Genomic DNA, 17,582 nt, shown 5'->3' on the forward strand with positions numbered 1-17,582 from the left:
AAGAGAATTAGGAAATAAATGAGCAAGTACAAATGAATAGTGACCAAGCAGGTTCACTGTGATGATTCCAAACACAAACTGAAGCTCAGCCCTTTAAAAAAACTGGGTGCTCTCTCCAGCAGCAAAAGGGCTTGGTAAAGCAAGTCAGATTAGCTGGATGTGCAGGTGACCCAGAGAAGGAACAGCAAAAAACACTGGACAGGGGTCAATAAAACCAAATGAGGTCTGGGTTAGAGGAGGGCTGGATGTTGATTCCCACAGGCCAGTTAGTGTCTCAAAGCTTTTCATGTTTGACAAGTCAGATCTTCCTCCTTTTCCTTCCAGCTGTGAGCCCACACAGGAGAAACAAATGTCACTTGATGTTGCATTTTCCCCACCATAGTAATTTTTATGGTGGCACAAATGCTGAGCAAATAGATGTCACTATTTATATCAGGAGCAAGCAATTATTTCGGGCGGAGGGCTGCTTCACAAGGTTTGGTGAGCTGTCGAGAGCCACATGGGTAGCCTTGCCTCTTGACAGGTGCCCCTCCCACTGCCATCATCTTGGGACTGGAAGTCCCACCCCTAAACCCTTACCTTTGCCACCAGAAGTCTCTCCCCTTGCCCCCAGAAACACTCCTTTTGGGAGGGAGGGTTGCCATCTTAGAACCAGAAAAAAACAAATCATACACTAAAAGTCAAACATCTACTATAACATACTTTAATTTTATTACAAAATATATTTTTGTCCTGATTTGTGTTTGTGTACTGTATATGGAGGTGATTGCATAATAACTCAAAAATAAATTCCTAGTCTTTTATATTGTGTGTGAGGGAGTGTGGCTGTGTGTGGGGGGCATAGGGTATGTTGGGGGATTGTGTGGCATTTGTGGGGTGTGGGTGTGTGGCTCTGAAATGCACTGTCCGCTCCTGCAGTCAACACAGGCAACAATTGGTGGGGGAGAGGGTGTCTGTGTGTGTGGTTTGTGGGGTGTGAGGGAGGGTGCGAGGACCACCACACACACTCCCCCATGACAGCAGGTGGGGGCACTGGAACCTGGCTCTGGCCAGCGCTGAACATCTCAATGAGGAGCACAGCCCCCACCAGGCTGTTTGTTTCCCCAGCCCTACCTGCACTCACAGGGCACAGGAAGCAAGCCCCAGGCCCTACCCACTAGGCCAGACAACCTAGACACTGGAGTCAGCTGCTTTCCCCACCCCAGCCCACTCCAGTACCTGGGGCTTACTTCCTGTGCCCCCCAAGTACAGGGAGCACTGAGAAAACAAATGGCCCGGCAGGGGCTCCACTCCTCGCAGTGCTGGCACGAGCCAGGAGCCAGCCACCAGTGTAAAGCAGAGCATCCCCCCCGCCCCCCACCACTGCTGCTGCTCCCACTGCCTGCCACGGCTGTGCACCACGGGGGAGTGTGGAAGGGCTCCCCATACCTCTTCCCCCTCACACCTACACCCTGCCCAGCTGAGCTCCATGCTGCCCCCAACCCCTGAGTGAGGGCTTCGCACTGTAGTCACCTCCAGCCCCAACCCCATGCTTTGTGCTCCCGCCCTGCTGCAGCCCCATCCCTGCCCCCAGCATCCCTACCTGCCGCCTGGAGGGAGTGGGACACCAGGGAAGCCTGCAGCAGCTGCCCTGCCCCATGCTAGTGGGGACCACTCTTCCTCCATGAGGGTGGGAGCAAGACATAATAAGATATGTTGGGGGTGGGCGTAGGTGCCTTGCTCCCACCTTTGTGGGTGGAAGGGCTAAGCAGGGCACAATTTGCTGGGGGGCCCTGCAGGTTGGATGAAAGCACCTGGTGGGCTGGGTGTGCCCTGCAGACTGTATTTTGCACAGCCCCGATCTACATCATTCACATGACAAAAGGTACTAATAGATTGTGCTATTTTATTGTGGCTGAAGTTGATATAGTCTGTGGTGGTAGAGTGAAGGCACCTTGGAGCTGCCTACACACTCCTACCACCCTGGGCAGGTGTTCTGTGGGATTGAGGGGCCTGATCCTGCACTCCTTGAGATTCCCATACAGGATTGGGCCTCTCAAAGCCCTAGAAACATCTGCCCAGCTTTCCCTGTTTGTAGAGATGTGCCCCAGGGGCATCTTTTCGCAAGCAGGAAAACCTGTGTGGGTTCCAGAGTGGAAGCCAGGACCCACAGAATCCCAGGCATCCTGGCCACTGTTAGGACATCCTGATTAGATGATGAGATAGTTACCTTCCCATGTAAGTACAGCTTTGGCAGCAGATGGGAGGTCAGCCATGAGTTTTGCCTGTTGGTCTGCTGTAGTAAGCCACGCTTGATCCTGTGCTTTTGCTTTTGTGACTTCTAACCATTCTTGGCTATGCTTCTGGACTCTCGCTTTTTGACAATCCCGCTTAGATGTGGTATTTTTTTCTGACTCTAGAACCCTGATTTGGCCTGCAACGTGGACTCTGCTCCTAGAATTCCCCCTTGGTTTGGGTACCTTGGATTCTGGCCCTGTCTCTGGCCCTCCCTTGGTGCCCTACCCACTAACCTAGACAACCTACACACTAGTCCTTCCATTTCTCTTTCCCCATTCTTGGTCACTGCAACCATACCTGTTTCTGTGTCCATTCAGTGTGGGTCTGTCTTTGACTCTCTGTGACATGTCCCACACACTCAAGCCTCTTTCTGAGTCTTCCTAAATATTTCTAAAGACATTCTTCACAGTAAGTGTTGCCAGAATTTGGAGTGGGCTTCCAAGGGAGGTGGTGCTCTCCCCTACCTTGGGGGTCTTCAAGAGGAGACTGGACAAGCACCTAGCTGCGGTTGTCTGATCTCAGCGCTCTTTCCTGCCCAGGGCAGGGGGTTGGATTCGATGACCTACTGAGGTCCTTTCTGACCCTAACATCTATGAATCTGTTTCACTGCACCCCTTCATCTTCCAAACCCTTGTAATCTCCTAACTGGTTGTAATCTCTGATACTGCTGGCACTAATTCACATAAAATGCTATCTTCATTGGCTCCCTGTCCTGTAGGGTGTCAGCTCTTCTCAATTCTGCCTTTTTTAGCTTTGCCAATGACTTATGCTTTGCTTGACCATTTTTTGCTGCTCCCACAATCATCTTGGTGTGTTTCTGCCCTTCATGTCCTTGAGTTCATGGGCAAGACCACTAGCCTCCTCACATTCAAATTTTTCCTAAAACACTGAGGAACGCACCAGAGGATGGTTGGTTAGGATAGGCTGGTGGAGCTTTAGGGCGGTTTGTCAAATATTGCCCAAATAAAAAAGAATAAAAAGGCATTCAAATATTACAACACCTGCCAGTTTGGCCAGTTTCCACATCAGCCACTCTGTCCATACCATCCCTTCTCTTGGTGCATATAGCTGTTCTTTTTTTTTTAATACAATCCCATGCCCTGAATAGTGTGTGCTTTCTTTTCTGTTTAGAAAATGCCTAACACATGGACAATGCTACCAAAACGAAGGAATACACCATAATAGTATCAGTAGCAGAGGGAGAAAGATTAGACCATTCTGCGTAAGGAAGAGCATGGTCATGTGAAACAGTGGTGCCCAAGACATGTTGCCTGAAAAACAGCCATTTCATTGCACACCTGACTGGATTAATGGGCTAATAAAGGTAGTTTGCTTGCTGAACACTTCATTGCTTCTGACTGCTCTCTCCAAAACAACAGACTGCTTGCGTAACATGTCATGCAGCATCGCTCCTGGAAAAGAGCATTTTACATCTGCCTCAGCAAGCAGGTATCCCTCAGCCAGTCTCCTGCTATGGGGACATTTTTATGTGGCTGAGCAAACAGGTGACTGGCTCTTGCCATACTCCTTCCACAGAGGATTTGCTTATGGCTGAAAAGGTCCTGCTGACTTGTATGTAGCTTCAGCTAGGTGTTCTCTGGAACTGATCATGGAAATCAAGAAGTCTATGGGCCGATGAGAGGTAAAGCATTGCTGGACCTGGTACTGACCAAAGGGGATGACCTAGTCAGTGACCTAAGAATCGAGGAAAGCCGGGTGATAGTGACCACGAGCTGATCACCTTTACTATCCATCTGTGACAGGAGTATCACTATTGGAGCCTTTCCGGGAGTGGCTCCACCCTCCTGTAATGGGCCAACTGCCTGCTTACTCATCTGCCATGCCTTGATCTTACTTGATTAGTAGGTTGTTGTAATCAGCGGGAGGCTGCCCATTTTTCGCGCCCCAATGACAGGGGGCTTTACCTGCAGCTCCTTTTCCTCCCCTACACCACAGCCCAAGCCTCGCAGATGGTGTTGACATGGTTTGACCTGGGCCCTGTTATGTCTTGGCCCTCCACTTTACTCCTGGGGCTCCTTGCTGCCCCCCCTCACTCTGGGGTTCCTTGCTGCCCCCCTCTCGCTCTGGGACTGGGGCCAATGCATCCCACAAATGCTGTGCCCTCTCCAGTGCCAGGAACCCCCACGCTACTGGGGAGTCCCTATGAGGCCTCCTCCAACCCCTAATAGCCTCACCCAGTCCTCTGGTCAAAACAGCGAACATAAAAACACAAAGCCCCTGGGCTACAACATAAAAACCAGACCATCTGGTCAAACCAGATTCACTCCCTACTAGAGAGTGAGGGAGAGTGGGAGGGAGGGCTCCCCAACCCCAGCAGAGACCAGGGGATGTTCACACCGCCAGAGTTCTCCCCTCTGTCTGTCCTAGCTGAGTTCCTACTCCCACGGCCACTGCAGAGGAACTGCTCTCCTGGCCTCCTCCCTGGGCTTAAGAAGGGCTAAGCCCTACCCCTTCCTGTCAGCTGGTTTTACTGGTTGCCCCCAGCAACCAGCACCCAGCCCTGGTGCCTGGCAGCTGAGCCTCCCCCTTCCTGCCACTAGGGGTCTCTCCCGAGACACCTCCACTTTCAGGCGCAGGGCACCTGAGTGCACTGCGACACCATCGCAAAGCTGGCAAATCAGTCAGCAATACAGAAGTCCTCGACTTCAGGAAAGCTGACTTTGACAAGCTCAGGAGGCTCATTGTCGAGGCTCTAAGGGAACATGACTCAACAGGAAGAGAAGTCCAAGAGGAGTGGTTGCTCCTCAAGGGAGCAATTCTGACAGCACAAAGGATGGCCATCCCATCTCAGAGGAAGGGTAGCAAAAGGACACAGCAGCCCCCTTGGCTCAGCAGGGAACTTGAGGACCTCCTACACCTCAAAAGAGACTTATAAAGGATGGGAGGCTGGAATTGCCACCAAGGAGGAGTACTCAGCACTGGTCCATACCTGCAGGGAATGGATCAGGAAAGCCAAGGTTGCAAATGAACTGTATAAAGGATAACAAAAAGTCCTTTTTCAGATATGTAGGGAGTCGGAAAAAAGCACTGGTTCAGCAGAGGTAACATTGGACCCCTGCTGAACCAAGTGGGACAGCTGATAACCAACACCCAGGAAAAGTCCAACTGCTTAATGGGTACTTCATGTCCGTCTTTCATCATTCCAATGGGATTGCCCTGCCTAACAAGACATGGGACGGCCAGGGTGAGGACGTATTTATACACAGCATCAGTGTTGATCTAGTAAAAGATCACCTTGAGAGGCTGGACACATTCAAGTCAGCTGGTCCTGACAGATTATATCCTAGGGTACTCAAGGAACTGGCAGGTGTCATAGCTCAACCATTGGCAAAAATATGCAAAAACTCATGGCGCTTATGTGAAGTACCTGAAGACTGGAAGAAGACCAATGTGATACTCATCTGATCCCGGGAATTACCGGCCAATCAGCTTTACCTCAATCCCCGGTAAGATTCTGGAGAAAATTATCCAAGAGACCCTATTGGATAAGCTGGCTGAGGGCAACATCCTGTGGGATATCCAACACAGATCTGTCACAGGTAGGTCTTGCCTGACCAATCTTATCTTCTATGATCAGGTGACATACCGCCTAGACAAGGGAGAAGAGATTGATGTCATATATCTGGATTTTAAAAAAGCCTTTGATCTGGTGTCCCATGACCTCCTCATGGAAAAATTGGCCAACTGTGTCCTCGACTACACCACCGTCCGATGGCTGGGAAATTGGCTCCAAGGTTGGACCCAGAGAGTAGTGGTTGATGGTAGCAAATCATCATGGCACTCTGTGACCAGTGGTGTCCCGCAAGGCTCTGTCCTTGGACCGGTTCTCTTTAACATCTTTATCAACGATGTAGACATTGGTGTTAGAAGCGCACTGGCTAAGTTTGCCGATGACACTAAACTTTGGGGCATGCCATCCACACCTGAGGACAGGCTTGTGATCCAGGGTGACTTGGATAAACTTAGTAAGTGGGAGGATACAAACCTGATGATGTTTAATACCAATAAATGTAAGGTATTACACCTTGGGGAAAAAACCCTGCAGCATACTTATAGGCTCGGCATACAGACACACAGGCCCAGACGGAGACAGAAAAATGCAGAGAACCAGATGTGTGGGCACACAGAGCTGGGCTCCTGGGCCACTGGACAAAGTTTGCTCCGAGGCATGCATGCACCCACCGATATGCAGCTAATGCCGGAGCCTGGAGCAGATGATTGTAGCCTCCCGGGTACAGCCAGCCCAGGCTCTGGGTAGCTGCTGCCAACCACGCCAGGGCTTGCAGCCACCCAGCTGTCTACTGGGAGCAGCCCGGGCTTTGTGGCTGGAAGCAGCTGCCTAGAGCCCAGGCCAGTGGTGGAGCAAAATGGTTTCCTGTGCCGTGCTTGGCACACGTGCCAGGGGTTGCTGACTCCTAGTCTATGAAATCTACGAAATAGGTAATTAGTCCAAAATTAAGTGCCTATTTGTTTCATGTATCTGGACTAACTTTCGTTTCCAAAGACAGTGGGAGGAAATCTGTCATCACTCTACATGTGATCTCGCCCACTCCTCAGAGCACTGCTGCTCTCCTTCAGTCTGGTGCTGAGAGACTGCCGGATGGCACTGTTCTGATTGTAGGAGGCCATTCCCTGCTAGGTTCATTGGCAGGGAGTGGCTTCCTCTGTACCAGTAACACATACAACAGATCTGGGCAGGGAAAACCAGTGCTTCTTCCAGTTAAGATACAGACTGCCCAAAACTTGTGTTGTGGTGGCTGGCATTTCTTTCTAGTGGAAATGTGTTTGTTCAGCAGAAGTTGGGCAAAAGGAGAGACTTGCACATTTGCAGACTAGATACTAGCAGATACAAGCACCAAATTAGGTATAGGAAAACTTTTACCTCGTCCCTGATGAGGACAACATTCATGCTCCCAGGATATTTTTTTTGCCATAGACATGTGTGGATCTAGAATGTTGAAAAGGGGGGTGCAGACAGTGAGATGCATCATCATATAAAACAACACATATTTTTTTCCAGTTCAAAATGAACTAGAAACTTTACTAATATGCTAGGGGCATAGGGCTGTATTATTCAGTTTAGGTTTGAAGCAGAAAAAACATAACTTAATTGGAATGAGTTAAAAACAATCTGGATTACTGTGAAATAGGAGTATTATTACCAGGAGCAGCTAACAGACAGCAGAATTGCAGAACAAAGGCTAGGTTGATTATTGCAACATCAAGACCATGAAAAAAGAAGAGAGGGTCATTAACACCTATGGAATGAAGTGGTTAAAAGGGATCAAATATATTAAAATGAGCCATGAAGTCACTTGACACTCTCACTGCTGCCTGACTAGAAATGCTCCTTAAACTTTGAGGGCAGGAGGAACGGGCAGGGAGGGAGGATTGCACCAGTGCACCTCCCCTGAATCCACCCCGAGCATAAATGCCAGGCAGGCTCTCTGGAGTGGACAACAATACTACAGATAGGTGTGCCCTGCCTTCCACTTCAGATCTGCAAACGGGCACTCATTGCTTCATGGGAATGTAGCAGTCCACCCCAACATCCTTTGCCTTTCTCACACCTTTTCTGCCCAGAGGCCCAGCACATTTGTCCCTCTCCACCACCACTTGCCTCCCACAGGACTAGATCTTGATCAGTCACAAAACAGGGTAGTACAGAAGACTGACTGCCACCAAAAGGCAAGACCTCAGGTGGGTGCTGAGAGCTTTAGTGTCGGACAAACCAAAGGATGAGAATACCATGGGGGCGAGCACCAGATTCTTCAAATCCCTCTGTGCCTCTATCTTTCAAGATTCATCCATCCCAGGGCTCCTGTCCTTCCAGACTCTCTCTGATTAAAACAATTGAAACTCACTTTATTGCTGCTGCTTCCAAACACAGAACTGTGGCCAGTGTAAGGGTATGCAATCACACTTATCCTAGTATGACTCTGCTTTCTCCTTCATCACCCTCAGCAATACCCTCCATGTCAGTCCCTGCCCAACTTCACTGTCACCATTACGTGGCATGAGATTTCCCTAGAATTGGCATTCTTGGTGTCTTCCTCCAACAGGGCATGATTTTCCTTTTATTTCCTTCTTGGGCCTCTTTTTTCTGCTTGTAGGGCTCACACTACCATAGTTTGGCGAGACATATCTGAGCATATAATTAAAGCAGTGAAAGATCCTTTGTCCTTCTGAACACTAGAGAAGTCAAAGGGAAGCCCAAATTCCATGAGGCACAAATACACCAATGTAGGACTTGCACATGACATAATGTTTTCAGTTTGTGTTTATTACATCTTCACAGTATATATTACAGTAAAGGTGAATGGCACTATTCCACTTTATATTGTAATGACACAATTCAGTGATGATGACAAAAAGTCATCAGCCAAACAAATTATATGGTGGATAAGCTGCTATGGGTCTGTTGGGGGTCAGTGACTCATTCAGTAAAGCAGCTAACATAGCGGGAACTTCAAACTGAAACCGTGACCCATACCTTAGTCAGAAATTTGCATGGCAGCCCTTAGGTTCTGTCCAAATTGCAATTCAAGCCTGTGCTAATGGCAGCCTTGTTGCCCAGATACCATGGTGAGGAACATGCAGAAAAATCTAGTCAAAACATAACCATCCTTAAAGTGCTGTTCTTCAAGGTTCGGCATCTTCTAGTGATTCAATTCTTGAACCAGATTACTGATTCCTGCTGGTACTTATGGCTAAGAAAACACCTTAATTTGGATTCTGAGGTCTTCTACCAAGTTACACAACTCAGTAATACCAGCTGGTAGTGAAAGTGTCCTCTTTGGTAGAGTTAGTAATTTAATTTTCCACTGACACTCAGATTTTTGATGTTTTTTAACAATTTAGGTTCAAGGTGGTATTTGGTTAGCCTAAAGAAAGGTGGAAAACTAGGCCTCTTTTCTGATCATAATAAAAGAGAAGGACTTTATAAAGGGAGACAGAGGCAGGTGTTCCCCTTAGTGCAGTGTGATTTGCTCCATTCAATATTTGAAGGCAAAGCTGATCCTGAACAGGAATGGTCTAGATTTATCCTATAAAACACAGCAGCATGAAAGGCGAAGGGCATTGAGATATGTGCAAATATAGGAGGTGCTTCACTAGGTGTACAGAAGCTCTGTAAACTCTGGCCTAGCAAAACCCACAAAAACCTACTAGAAGTACCAGAGGGTAAAATTAGCTGGGAACTGGACAGCAAGTCATCTGGGTACAAACAAACTCAATGGGTTTGCAAGCCAGAAGGACAAGGGCTGATCATGTGAAGCAGAGACTAGAGATGAGAGTCACACCCAAGTTGAGCCCTCTCTACATACTTGGAATATGCATTCTCCCAGGAAGGACCTCAGACAGCCTGTTTCTCCTTCCTGCCTTATTATACAAATGGTGAGCTTTTGGTCAGCCTCACAGTTCCCCTCCTCCCTCTCTTCCCCCGCCACCCCTCCATACAGGCAGGCACCCTGGTCTTCTGCCAAGCATATTGTATAGTCTTGAATTAGAGGTACAGCTCTGTAATAAAGCCAAGAGGAGGCTTTAAAGAAAAATAGCTCACCTTTACTAAGTGTTTATAACACACACATATACACGTATTTTTATTTATACATTATTTTGTTGAAACTGGAAAACTAAAAGGACGCACAGCAGTAGCCCTAACAAAGCAGCTATGGACTCCTAATAGTAGAAATGAAGTAAGGACAACACCAGCTTTTGCCTCAATGTGTTACACCCTGCCAGCAAATGTAGCATGTGCAGGTTTAACAATGGAGAAAATGGATCCAAAACTGTGGAAAAGCCAAACTCTTTGGAAAGCCATTTCTGGGGTAGCTGCAAAAACATGCCTTGGTTTGAGTTCCATGATCTAACACTTCTGTACTGGAGTAAGCACAGGACCAAACAGAACTGCAGCAGCCCCTGCTCATAGGATAAAAGGAAATGTAGAAATAATATGTAAAATTGTTCCCCATTGCAAGGGACTGATAATGGGCAAGTAATGACAGGCAATTGGTGTGCAGAGCACTACACAGCTAGTGACAGCTGGAGGGACATATGTGGGGAAATGTGGAAGGTATACAGAAAGAAGGGAAAGGTGGAGAACAGTAGAAGGCAGGTGTAGAAGAGCTGGTATAGGATGGCAGGGGAGAAGTATGTAGAAAAAATAGGCATATGATTCTGGCTGAGAGGTAGGTGTGAACAAAGGACAAGCAACATGGACAGTAGGTCTGTTTCTTCACAAGGTTGCAGGGACAGCCTTGTGAAGATATAAGAGGGAGGCAATCTGTCCATAATGAATGAGGGGGTAGGTTTTCTGGGAGAAGCGAGAAGCACCCAGGGAGAGTGGAAGGGAATGTGCTTACAAGTGAGAGGCACTCTGGGATTGGCATGAGGTATGCTTTGATATTGCTTTGTATGCTGTAAACATTTCATTTGTGCCGCACTATAAGTAAATGTTCAGTTCCAATTGATATATATTCTGTTACAGTAACTGGAAGCCTGGCATAATTCTACATCTCCCATTACTGGCTGATCTTACAACTGGTGTGAAGGAAACACTGGCTGATTTCACACTTGATATCACTTACGTATCATCCTATTCTAACATGCACCATCTAAATCATAGAAAAAAGTCTACTGCAGAACATTACATAATTTATGTGTAAATCCATTTTGCTCAAGTGTATGCTCACTCACACGTCAGTTCCTTCAGTACTAAAATTACCAAGATTTGGCCTCTCACACCTTCCCTGTATAGAAGGTATGGCTCAACCAGTACACTACAAATTACATCTAAAAGGACACAGATAGCTCCACATCCCGTGATCTGGGATAAAAAATAATATTGGAAGCAATTTCAGATTCTACTCCAGTGCCTTGACCTCTGAAACAATCACATTTTGTTATTTTTAAAGCATTTTATCTCCGCTCTTCAAATTGACCAGTTGAATTTGACTGTCTACAAAGTGCTGTCAAAAGCACAATGTAAGCTACATGGGAAGAAACTACTTTTCTTATATCCCTTTCAGCTACTGCAGCTTTAGGTGTTTCTTGTAACTATACTGGGCTCAAAATTTTCAGAGGTGTGATTGCTGGTGTCCCTTTAATAGCAATATAAATTGAATTAAAATCAGGTTTATTTATCATTGGTGATAATTTATTCCAAAAAAGTGTTTACTGTGGCTGAGACGCAGTCACCATTTTGTTTTAGGGGTGTGATTGGTGTGGGGGGAAGGTTTCTTAACTTGTCTATTTTAATTCAGACTGACATTTGGCAGAAAAGACAAGAGCTGATGCCAGTTTTTTGTGTGCTAGGCTGTGCTTGAAGGGGGAGGAGAGAGAGCGAGAGAGAGAAGGAATGCAAGAACAGACAGAAAAATAACTGCAGTGGCTTCAAATGGGGGGTTTCCCGTTAATATATATTCTTGTATTTGTCCTGGGGGAACATTCTCTAGCATTGACCTAAGGGGGTGAACCTAGTAGAGGGGTAAAAAAGCTTATTCTAAGTCTATACATTTAACAGCCAATCCATATTATGGATAAGGTAATGCAGACTTTGAATCTACTTTAGCTATCCAAAGCAAGACACTAGATGAAAAGCAGAGAAGAAGGGCTAGAGGTTTTCTTCCCTCTGGATTATTGGCTTCTTGGAAGTACTTTTAAGGATTTAGGAAAGCACTGCTGATGTTCACATCCCCACTTTCTTTCCAGCTCTTCCCCATAGAAGGGACTGCAATGCCATCAAGCTCTGTTGCCATGAGTTGTCAGGCAGCTCCAAGAAATGAGTTTGGAGAGGACTCCACTGAGTATGCATCAAAACGTTCTACATACATTTTAACATGAGGCACTGATTTGTTCAACTGCCTAGTCTGTTCCAAAATCTGTTGTGGGAGTTTCATATTCCAGTCCCCCCTGATAATTTGTTATGGATGGAGACAGTTAAACAAAGGAATTGGGTCATACAATTACAATTAAAAGCAATCATCCAGGGCAGTCTTTTAAACTGAGGATCAGTCATGATAAGATCTCCAGCTGATGGAAGAAGGGCCCCTTCTCCTCTCTAACGCAAATTATCTCTACCCAGTCATCATCTGTTGAGCTTTTCTAACCCCTCATTCCCATTCATGCAAGGACTGCTCACTTTACTATCTTTTGGCCATCTGTTCAACACCCCAGACTTCCACCTGTGCCATGGTATTTTCTAATTAGCCCTGTAGCAGGCTGTCCTGCCAAAGGGCTGGGATATGTCTGAAAGCACTAAAGGTGGTACCTCTTAAACTGTTCTGAAGTCCTTATGTGACTTGGATGATTCTTTGTATGTTTTGAAAACAAGAAGTAGTAAGAATTGTCTTTGTCCTCTTCAAAAAGCAGTGAGTTCTGTCAAGCAGCAGACCTAACATATTACAGTTGATGCATCCTGTGACATTGTATGGAGTGTGTAGCTGTGGAAGAGTCTGGATAATTCCACCAACGTTATCTACTAGGTCCTGAAGAGCCACATATCATGTCAAAGGAGGTTCTTTAGGTGAAAGCATTCAATGCAGTGATAGTGGTGTCACTGACACAGGCAGGAGGTTGCTTGGATTGGAAAGTAGAGCTCTTTCACTCCATCCTCACCTTCATTGGCTTCGCAACACAGTAAGCCTCCCTTCTGTCCAAAAAGATCCTAACATAGCTCTCATGGGTGCAACTATATGTTCATTAATGTGCTGTAATTATGGTACATTAAGCTGAGTACCTGTAATTACAGGTACTAACTTAATGCACTGTAATTGGCTCTACTGTGCAGTAACACTGGTGAACACTTTTTTCATGAAGCTAATGCGCAGTAGATTGATTTTACTGCACATTAGCACATTGGCATGGTTTTTGCCAGCCATGCTAATATGCAATAGAATTAGTCTACTTCACCTTCTCACGTAGACATACCCAGTAAATCTTGTTTCTGCTGCTCCCACATCATATGGAAGGATATCAAATGGAACAGAAAGTGTTGCCTTCTCCTCCAGGGCTTACCTGAACAAAACAAGCAGTAATTGGACCTTGTCTTGGGATATCTGACATGACAACACATGACAGCACATTTTGTACAACACATAAGAAAAGTTAAAGGCATGAAAGCATATATACTCCATTCTAGAGCTGTTGGTTTCATGTACCAATTCATCTTAATGCAAGGAGTCACTTGGGCACTTGCTTGTTAAGGACCAAATTGGGTGCATTCAGTCGCTATCAACTTTGATTAAACTCAACAGGAGCTACATCATTCTCAGATAAAACCTAGCCCTGGGTGCAGTCTGGAGTGAGTGTATATAGGATGCCACAGATTAAATGTCTCAGAGGGGCAGGGAAGCTCTCTCTAGATTATCTGTCCGCTAACCAGAAAGCAAATAGACTCCAAATACTCTGTAAGTACTGTGGAGAGATGTGTGTAAATGTTTCTACCATCTCTTAAGTAATCTTCCTTGCTCCTGTATATTTCTTTTACTCCTTCAGTATAATAGGCCCCTCTACACAGTTTAATTTTGTTTGGCTTGGTAAAACAAAAATATAGTCCAAGAAACATCATCAAATTATTTCATTAGTGTTTTGCTTCTCTGTTTCCTTCTTGTGCATAACACCAGATTCCTTTAAGAGATGTCTCTCTAACCCTAGTTTGCTGGGTTAACTGGTCCTATCAATGAAAAGGATTCATGTGCCTGACTGAAGAGGTATATTCAAAGAAAACAATGGCTGTACTCTGGGTCCTGCAGAGTTTTTGCCCCTTACAAGCTGGTCCTCTTGTGTTCCTGTCCCTGCCACTTATGTTACAATTCACTGGCAAAAGATGAGTTTAAACAATGGTTCTCAGCTCAGAGTATGAAATGTTCTTTCAGACAGTTCCTCTAACAAAACAGAAAGCTGGCCAATGAGATGGTGCCTCTTACCAAGCAGCCTGCAAACTGAAAACTGGAGAATCTGCATTGTAGAATAACAGTCTAATCAGATGTTGGGAAGAGCTCTTCCCATTTGAAAATACATATGGATTCTGTGCTTTTCTGAGCTTTGGTTGCCCTAAAGAGCTCAGGAACTATCTCTGATCTGTGCACATGGCTCTGCAACAAGACAGTATGCCTGAACTATAACAACCACCTGAATCCCAAGAGTCATCTCAAAACAATAACATGGTAATTTAGGCACCCTCTTTCTTCTCCCCTTCTTTTCTAACCCAGGTACCGGTTTTACTCAGTGGTCACATTACAGATGCAGTCCTTGGAACACTTATAGGCATAATCATGATTGTAACTCATCAGCAAAAACACCATTCCTCCCAGAGTCATCCCTAGAGGTGTGCGGGACCTGGAGGGGAGGGGGGCAGAGTGGCTGGAGCCAGCAGAGTGGGGGGGTGTCAAGCCAGCAGCGCTTGGCAGCGGTGGCAGAGCCGGCAGCGGCAGCAAGTGGCCACAGTGGCAGAGTCTCGGGCCCTGGGGCAGTCACCCAGATTCACACCCCCCCAGGGACAGCCCTCACTCCTCCCATGAGAATGCGCACAGTGACTAATCTACAGACATTATTAATTCCCCAGCTCATTCTGCATCACCTTAAAACAGAGCTTGAGAACTATGTCCTGCATAATATAGGTATGGGTGACTTGATAGCCACTTACAAGTATGTCAAGGGTGAACACCAAATCTAGGGGAACAACTCTTCAGAAAGGCATCCCCAGGGAGGACGAGGACCAACTGGCACAAGTTAATTGAGGAAAAAATTAGGTTGGACATTAGGAAAATCTTCTTTTCTGTAAGGGTATCTAAAATCTGGAGCACACTCCCAGCAGAGGTGGTGCAGTCACCATCCTTGGAGGAGTTCAAGAGGAGGCTGGACAAGCACCTCGTTGAGCTTGTTTGAGCCTATTAATAACCTCCTGCACATGGCAAAGGACTGGACTTGATGATCTTACAGGTCTCTTCCAGTCCTTTGATTTTATGATTCTATAATGTATGGACACAAAGATCTCTTTGATATCTACAAAGCTTTTTTTTTTTTTTTTTTTTTTAACTTTGCTGCACTTAGCTTGGAGTCCAGTTTTTCCAGCCTACTCCTTAATATATCAATGTTTTAACCCAAACTTGGAGGATAGAAAACCCAGGGATCACTCTAGCTACAGATTTTAGATTCTACTCTAATTATATTATTTTACACCATGGTTGTCCTGTGACACAGCTGATGTCTGTTCACAATTTCCTCCTAAACTATGTAATAAAAATGCGGCAAATACAGCAAGTACTGCTTCAAGGCTTAACTCTATGCACTATGTTTTCAGGGCACTAGTTATTTTGGAACAAATTCCTCGGATAGGGTCCATGTCTCTATATTTGCCTGAATACTGAACATTCAATTGGCAATCATTAAATGATAATAACGGTTGGTAACCAATAAATATTAATAGTATAACCATGACTTCCATGTTTCTCCATCTCTCTCCATCATGTCCCCATCAGGCAATACATGAAAAGTGTGTTCGGCCATAACAAATGTGCCTTTTGTTCCCCGCACTTGTTAGCAATTAGAGGGGAGAAATATCTCATCTTGGATTTGTCTTGGTACCTAACAGTTGCCTTACAAGAAGAGTCCACTAATCCTGCAAAGTTTTTTGGGTAGCAGGAGCATCTTTTTTTGGTTTTGTTTTGGTACATTGTCACACAGAATGGGGCCAGACTTAGGAGCAAAGCCCATAGGCTTAACTTCAGTGTAAATAAATATCTGTAATAAATAATAATTTGTACCAGAAGAAATAACAAAGCCATTCTAGCCAGGGAGGAAACCGAAGTTCCTTGACAAATTAATAAAAGTATCATTCAGCTTCTTTTCCCCACAGAGAAGGACTTTATAGTCAGGGGTGCTGTCAGATAGGTAGGAAGGGGCTGCAAGACGGTCACTACTGACCTCACAATGTGTGTGTCACCTGGAAGAAAGAGCTGACTCAGTTGATCTCTTCCTGAGCTGGGAGGAAGCTCAGGTCCTGTGGCCTTAGTTCCTCCCACCCCAACCTTCAGATCAGAGTCCTAGCCACCCGTGTGAGTGAAGCAGTGCTTTAGATTGTGCTCAGCGACACTGGTTTCATGACTACCCTTAGCATCATCTCCAAATGTATGGAAGAGGTTTGAGCCAGGAGAGCTCTAGAAGGATGGAGGGGTATATCAGCATTATTTACAGAATAGCCTGTGGAGTGAGTTTTAGGAGGCCCATCTTCTAGGCAGATGGCCCATTGCACCACAGAGGATACATTTCTGTTCCAGAAAAAGGCAACAAATTCAGGATGCTACCAAGAACCAAAGCACATACACAAACTCAGAGCACTGTGTTTGGGTCACGTTCTGGAATGGGCTCCCCTTCCACTCCCCCTCCCCCTCCCCCTCCTTCTGCTCCTGTACCACTGCTTTTTTTTAACAACAATGGAGTTTCACATTTGGAAATGGTTTTGGCTGCTGTGGGAAGCTCATGGTTTCTTCTGGCCCCAATCTGCTCTAACTGAGCCTCCTCTGGGTTTGAGTCAACAGATCTGTGTAAATTTTGGATCTCAGGAACCTGGGGTAAGAGTCTTTCTCCATGAGGCTGTGTATTTTCCCCTGGGCCTCATCAAAGCAAGAAGGAGAGGGCTCCTGCACATTTCTTCTTGTCACCTCCCGTGTCTGGAAGTCTATGTTCACCTAGGAAAAATGTCCAAAAAAGAAGTTGATATAAAGTAAGCCTGGGCTTATACGGTTAAAACTGTTTGTCACAGACATAATTGTTGTGATAAAAAGCATGAGTTGGGGCGGGAGTTGTAATATACTATTCCCCAATTTTCATACTTAGGCAGCTTACAATAGGTATTTAATATATATTAATTTCTGTGCTATCTTGAGATGCTCAGGACCTTTGCCACTTATATTTAGGTTCCTTATTATGGATTTTGATGCCTATCTTTAGACACTTATTTTAAATCTGAAACTGTAGACCCCTGTCTTTGTTACTCCAGCTAGCCCCTCACTGATGAAGAAGACTCTTTTACAATACTTTTTACAAACTTCACTCTATGCATGTCAAAATTAATAAAGAATGATTTTTTAGGGGCTCAAGCTATTAGTAAAATTGGATTAAATGGCTTTATATTATTTTATTTTGAAATAAATTGTTTGGATTTTCTCATCATTTGCCATTGCATCAAAATACATTATGCCAAGACTTTTCTACTAAAATTAGTATAATGTTACGATGAACCCATGTGCTATAATTTTCATAGATTTTGTCTTAATAAAAAT

The 17,582-nt window shown here is 45.5% G+C and overlaps 1 protein-coding gene across 2 annotated transcripts in view; it reads right to left on the reverse strand.

Annotated features, from left to right (window-relative positions):
* Positions 1–15,283: 15,283 nt before the first annotated feature.
* RGS8 (regulator of G-protein signaling 8) overlaps positions 15,284–17,582 on the reverse strand; it is a 33,376-nt gene continuing 31,077 nt past the window's right edge. For both annotated transcript variants that reach the window (XM_019530958.1, XM_019530959.1), the window contains one exon: positions 15,284–16,988. In XM_019530958.1, the coding sequence (XP_019386503.1) occupies positions 16,806–16,988 (183 nt within the window). In that variant the 3' untranslated portion in view covers positions 15,284–16,805. The remainder of the gene's footprint in view (positions 16,989–17,582) is intronic.

Source organism: Crocodylus porosus, unplaced genomic scaffold (assembly GCF_001723895.1).
Source record: "Crocodylus porosus isolate Cpor-Errol unplaced genomic scaffold, CroPor_comp1, whole genome shotgun sequence".
Taxonomy (NCBI): Eukaryota; Metazoa; Chordata; order Crocodylia; family Crocodylidae; genus Crocodylus; species Crocodylus porosus.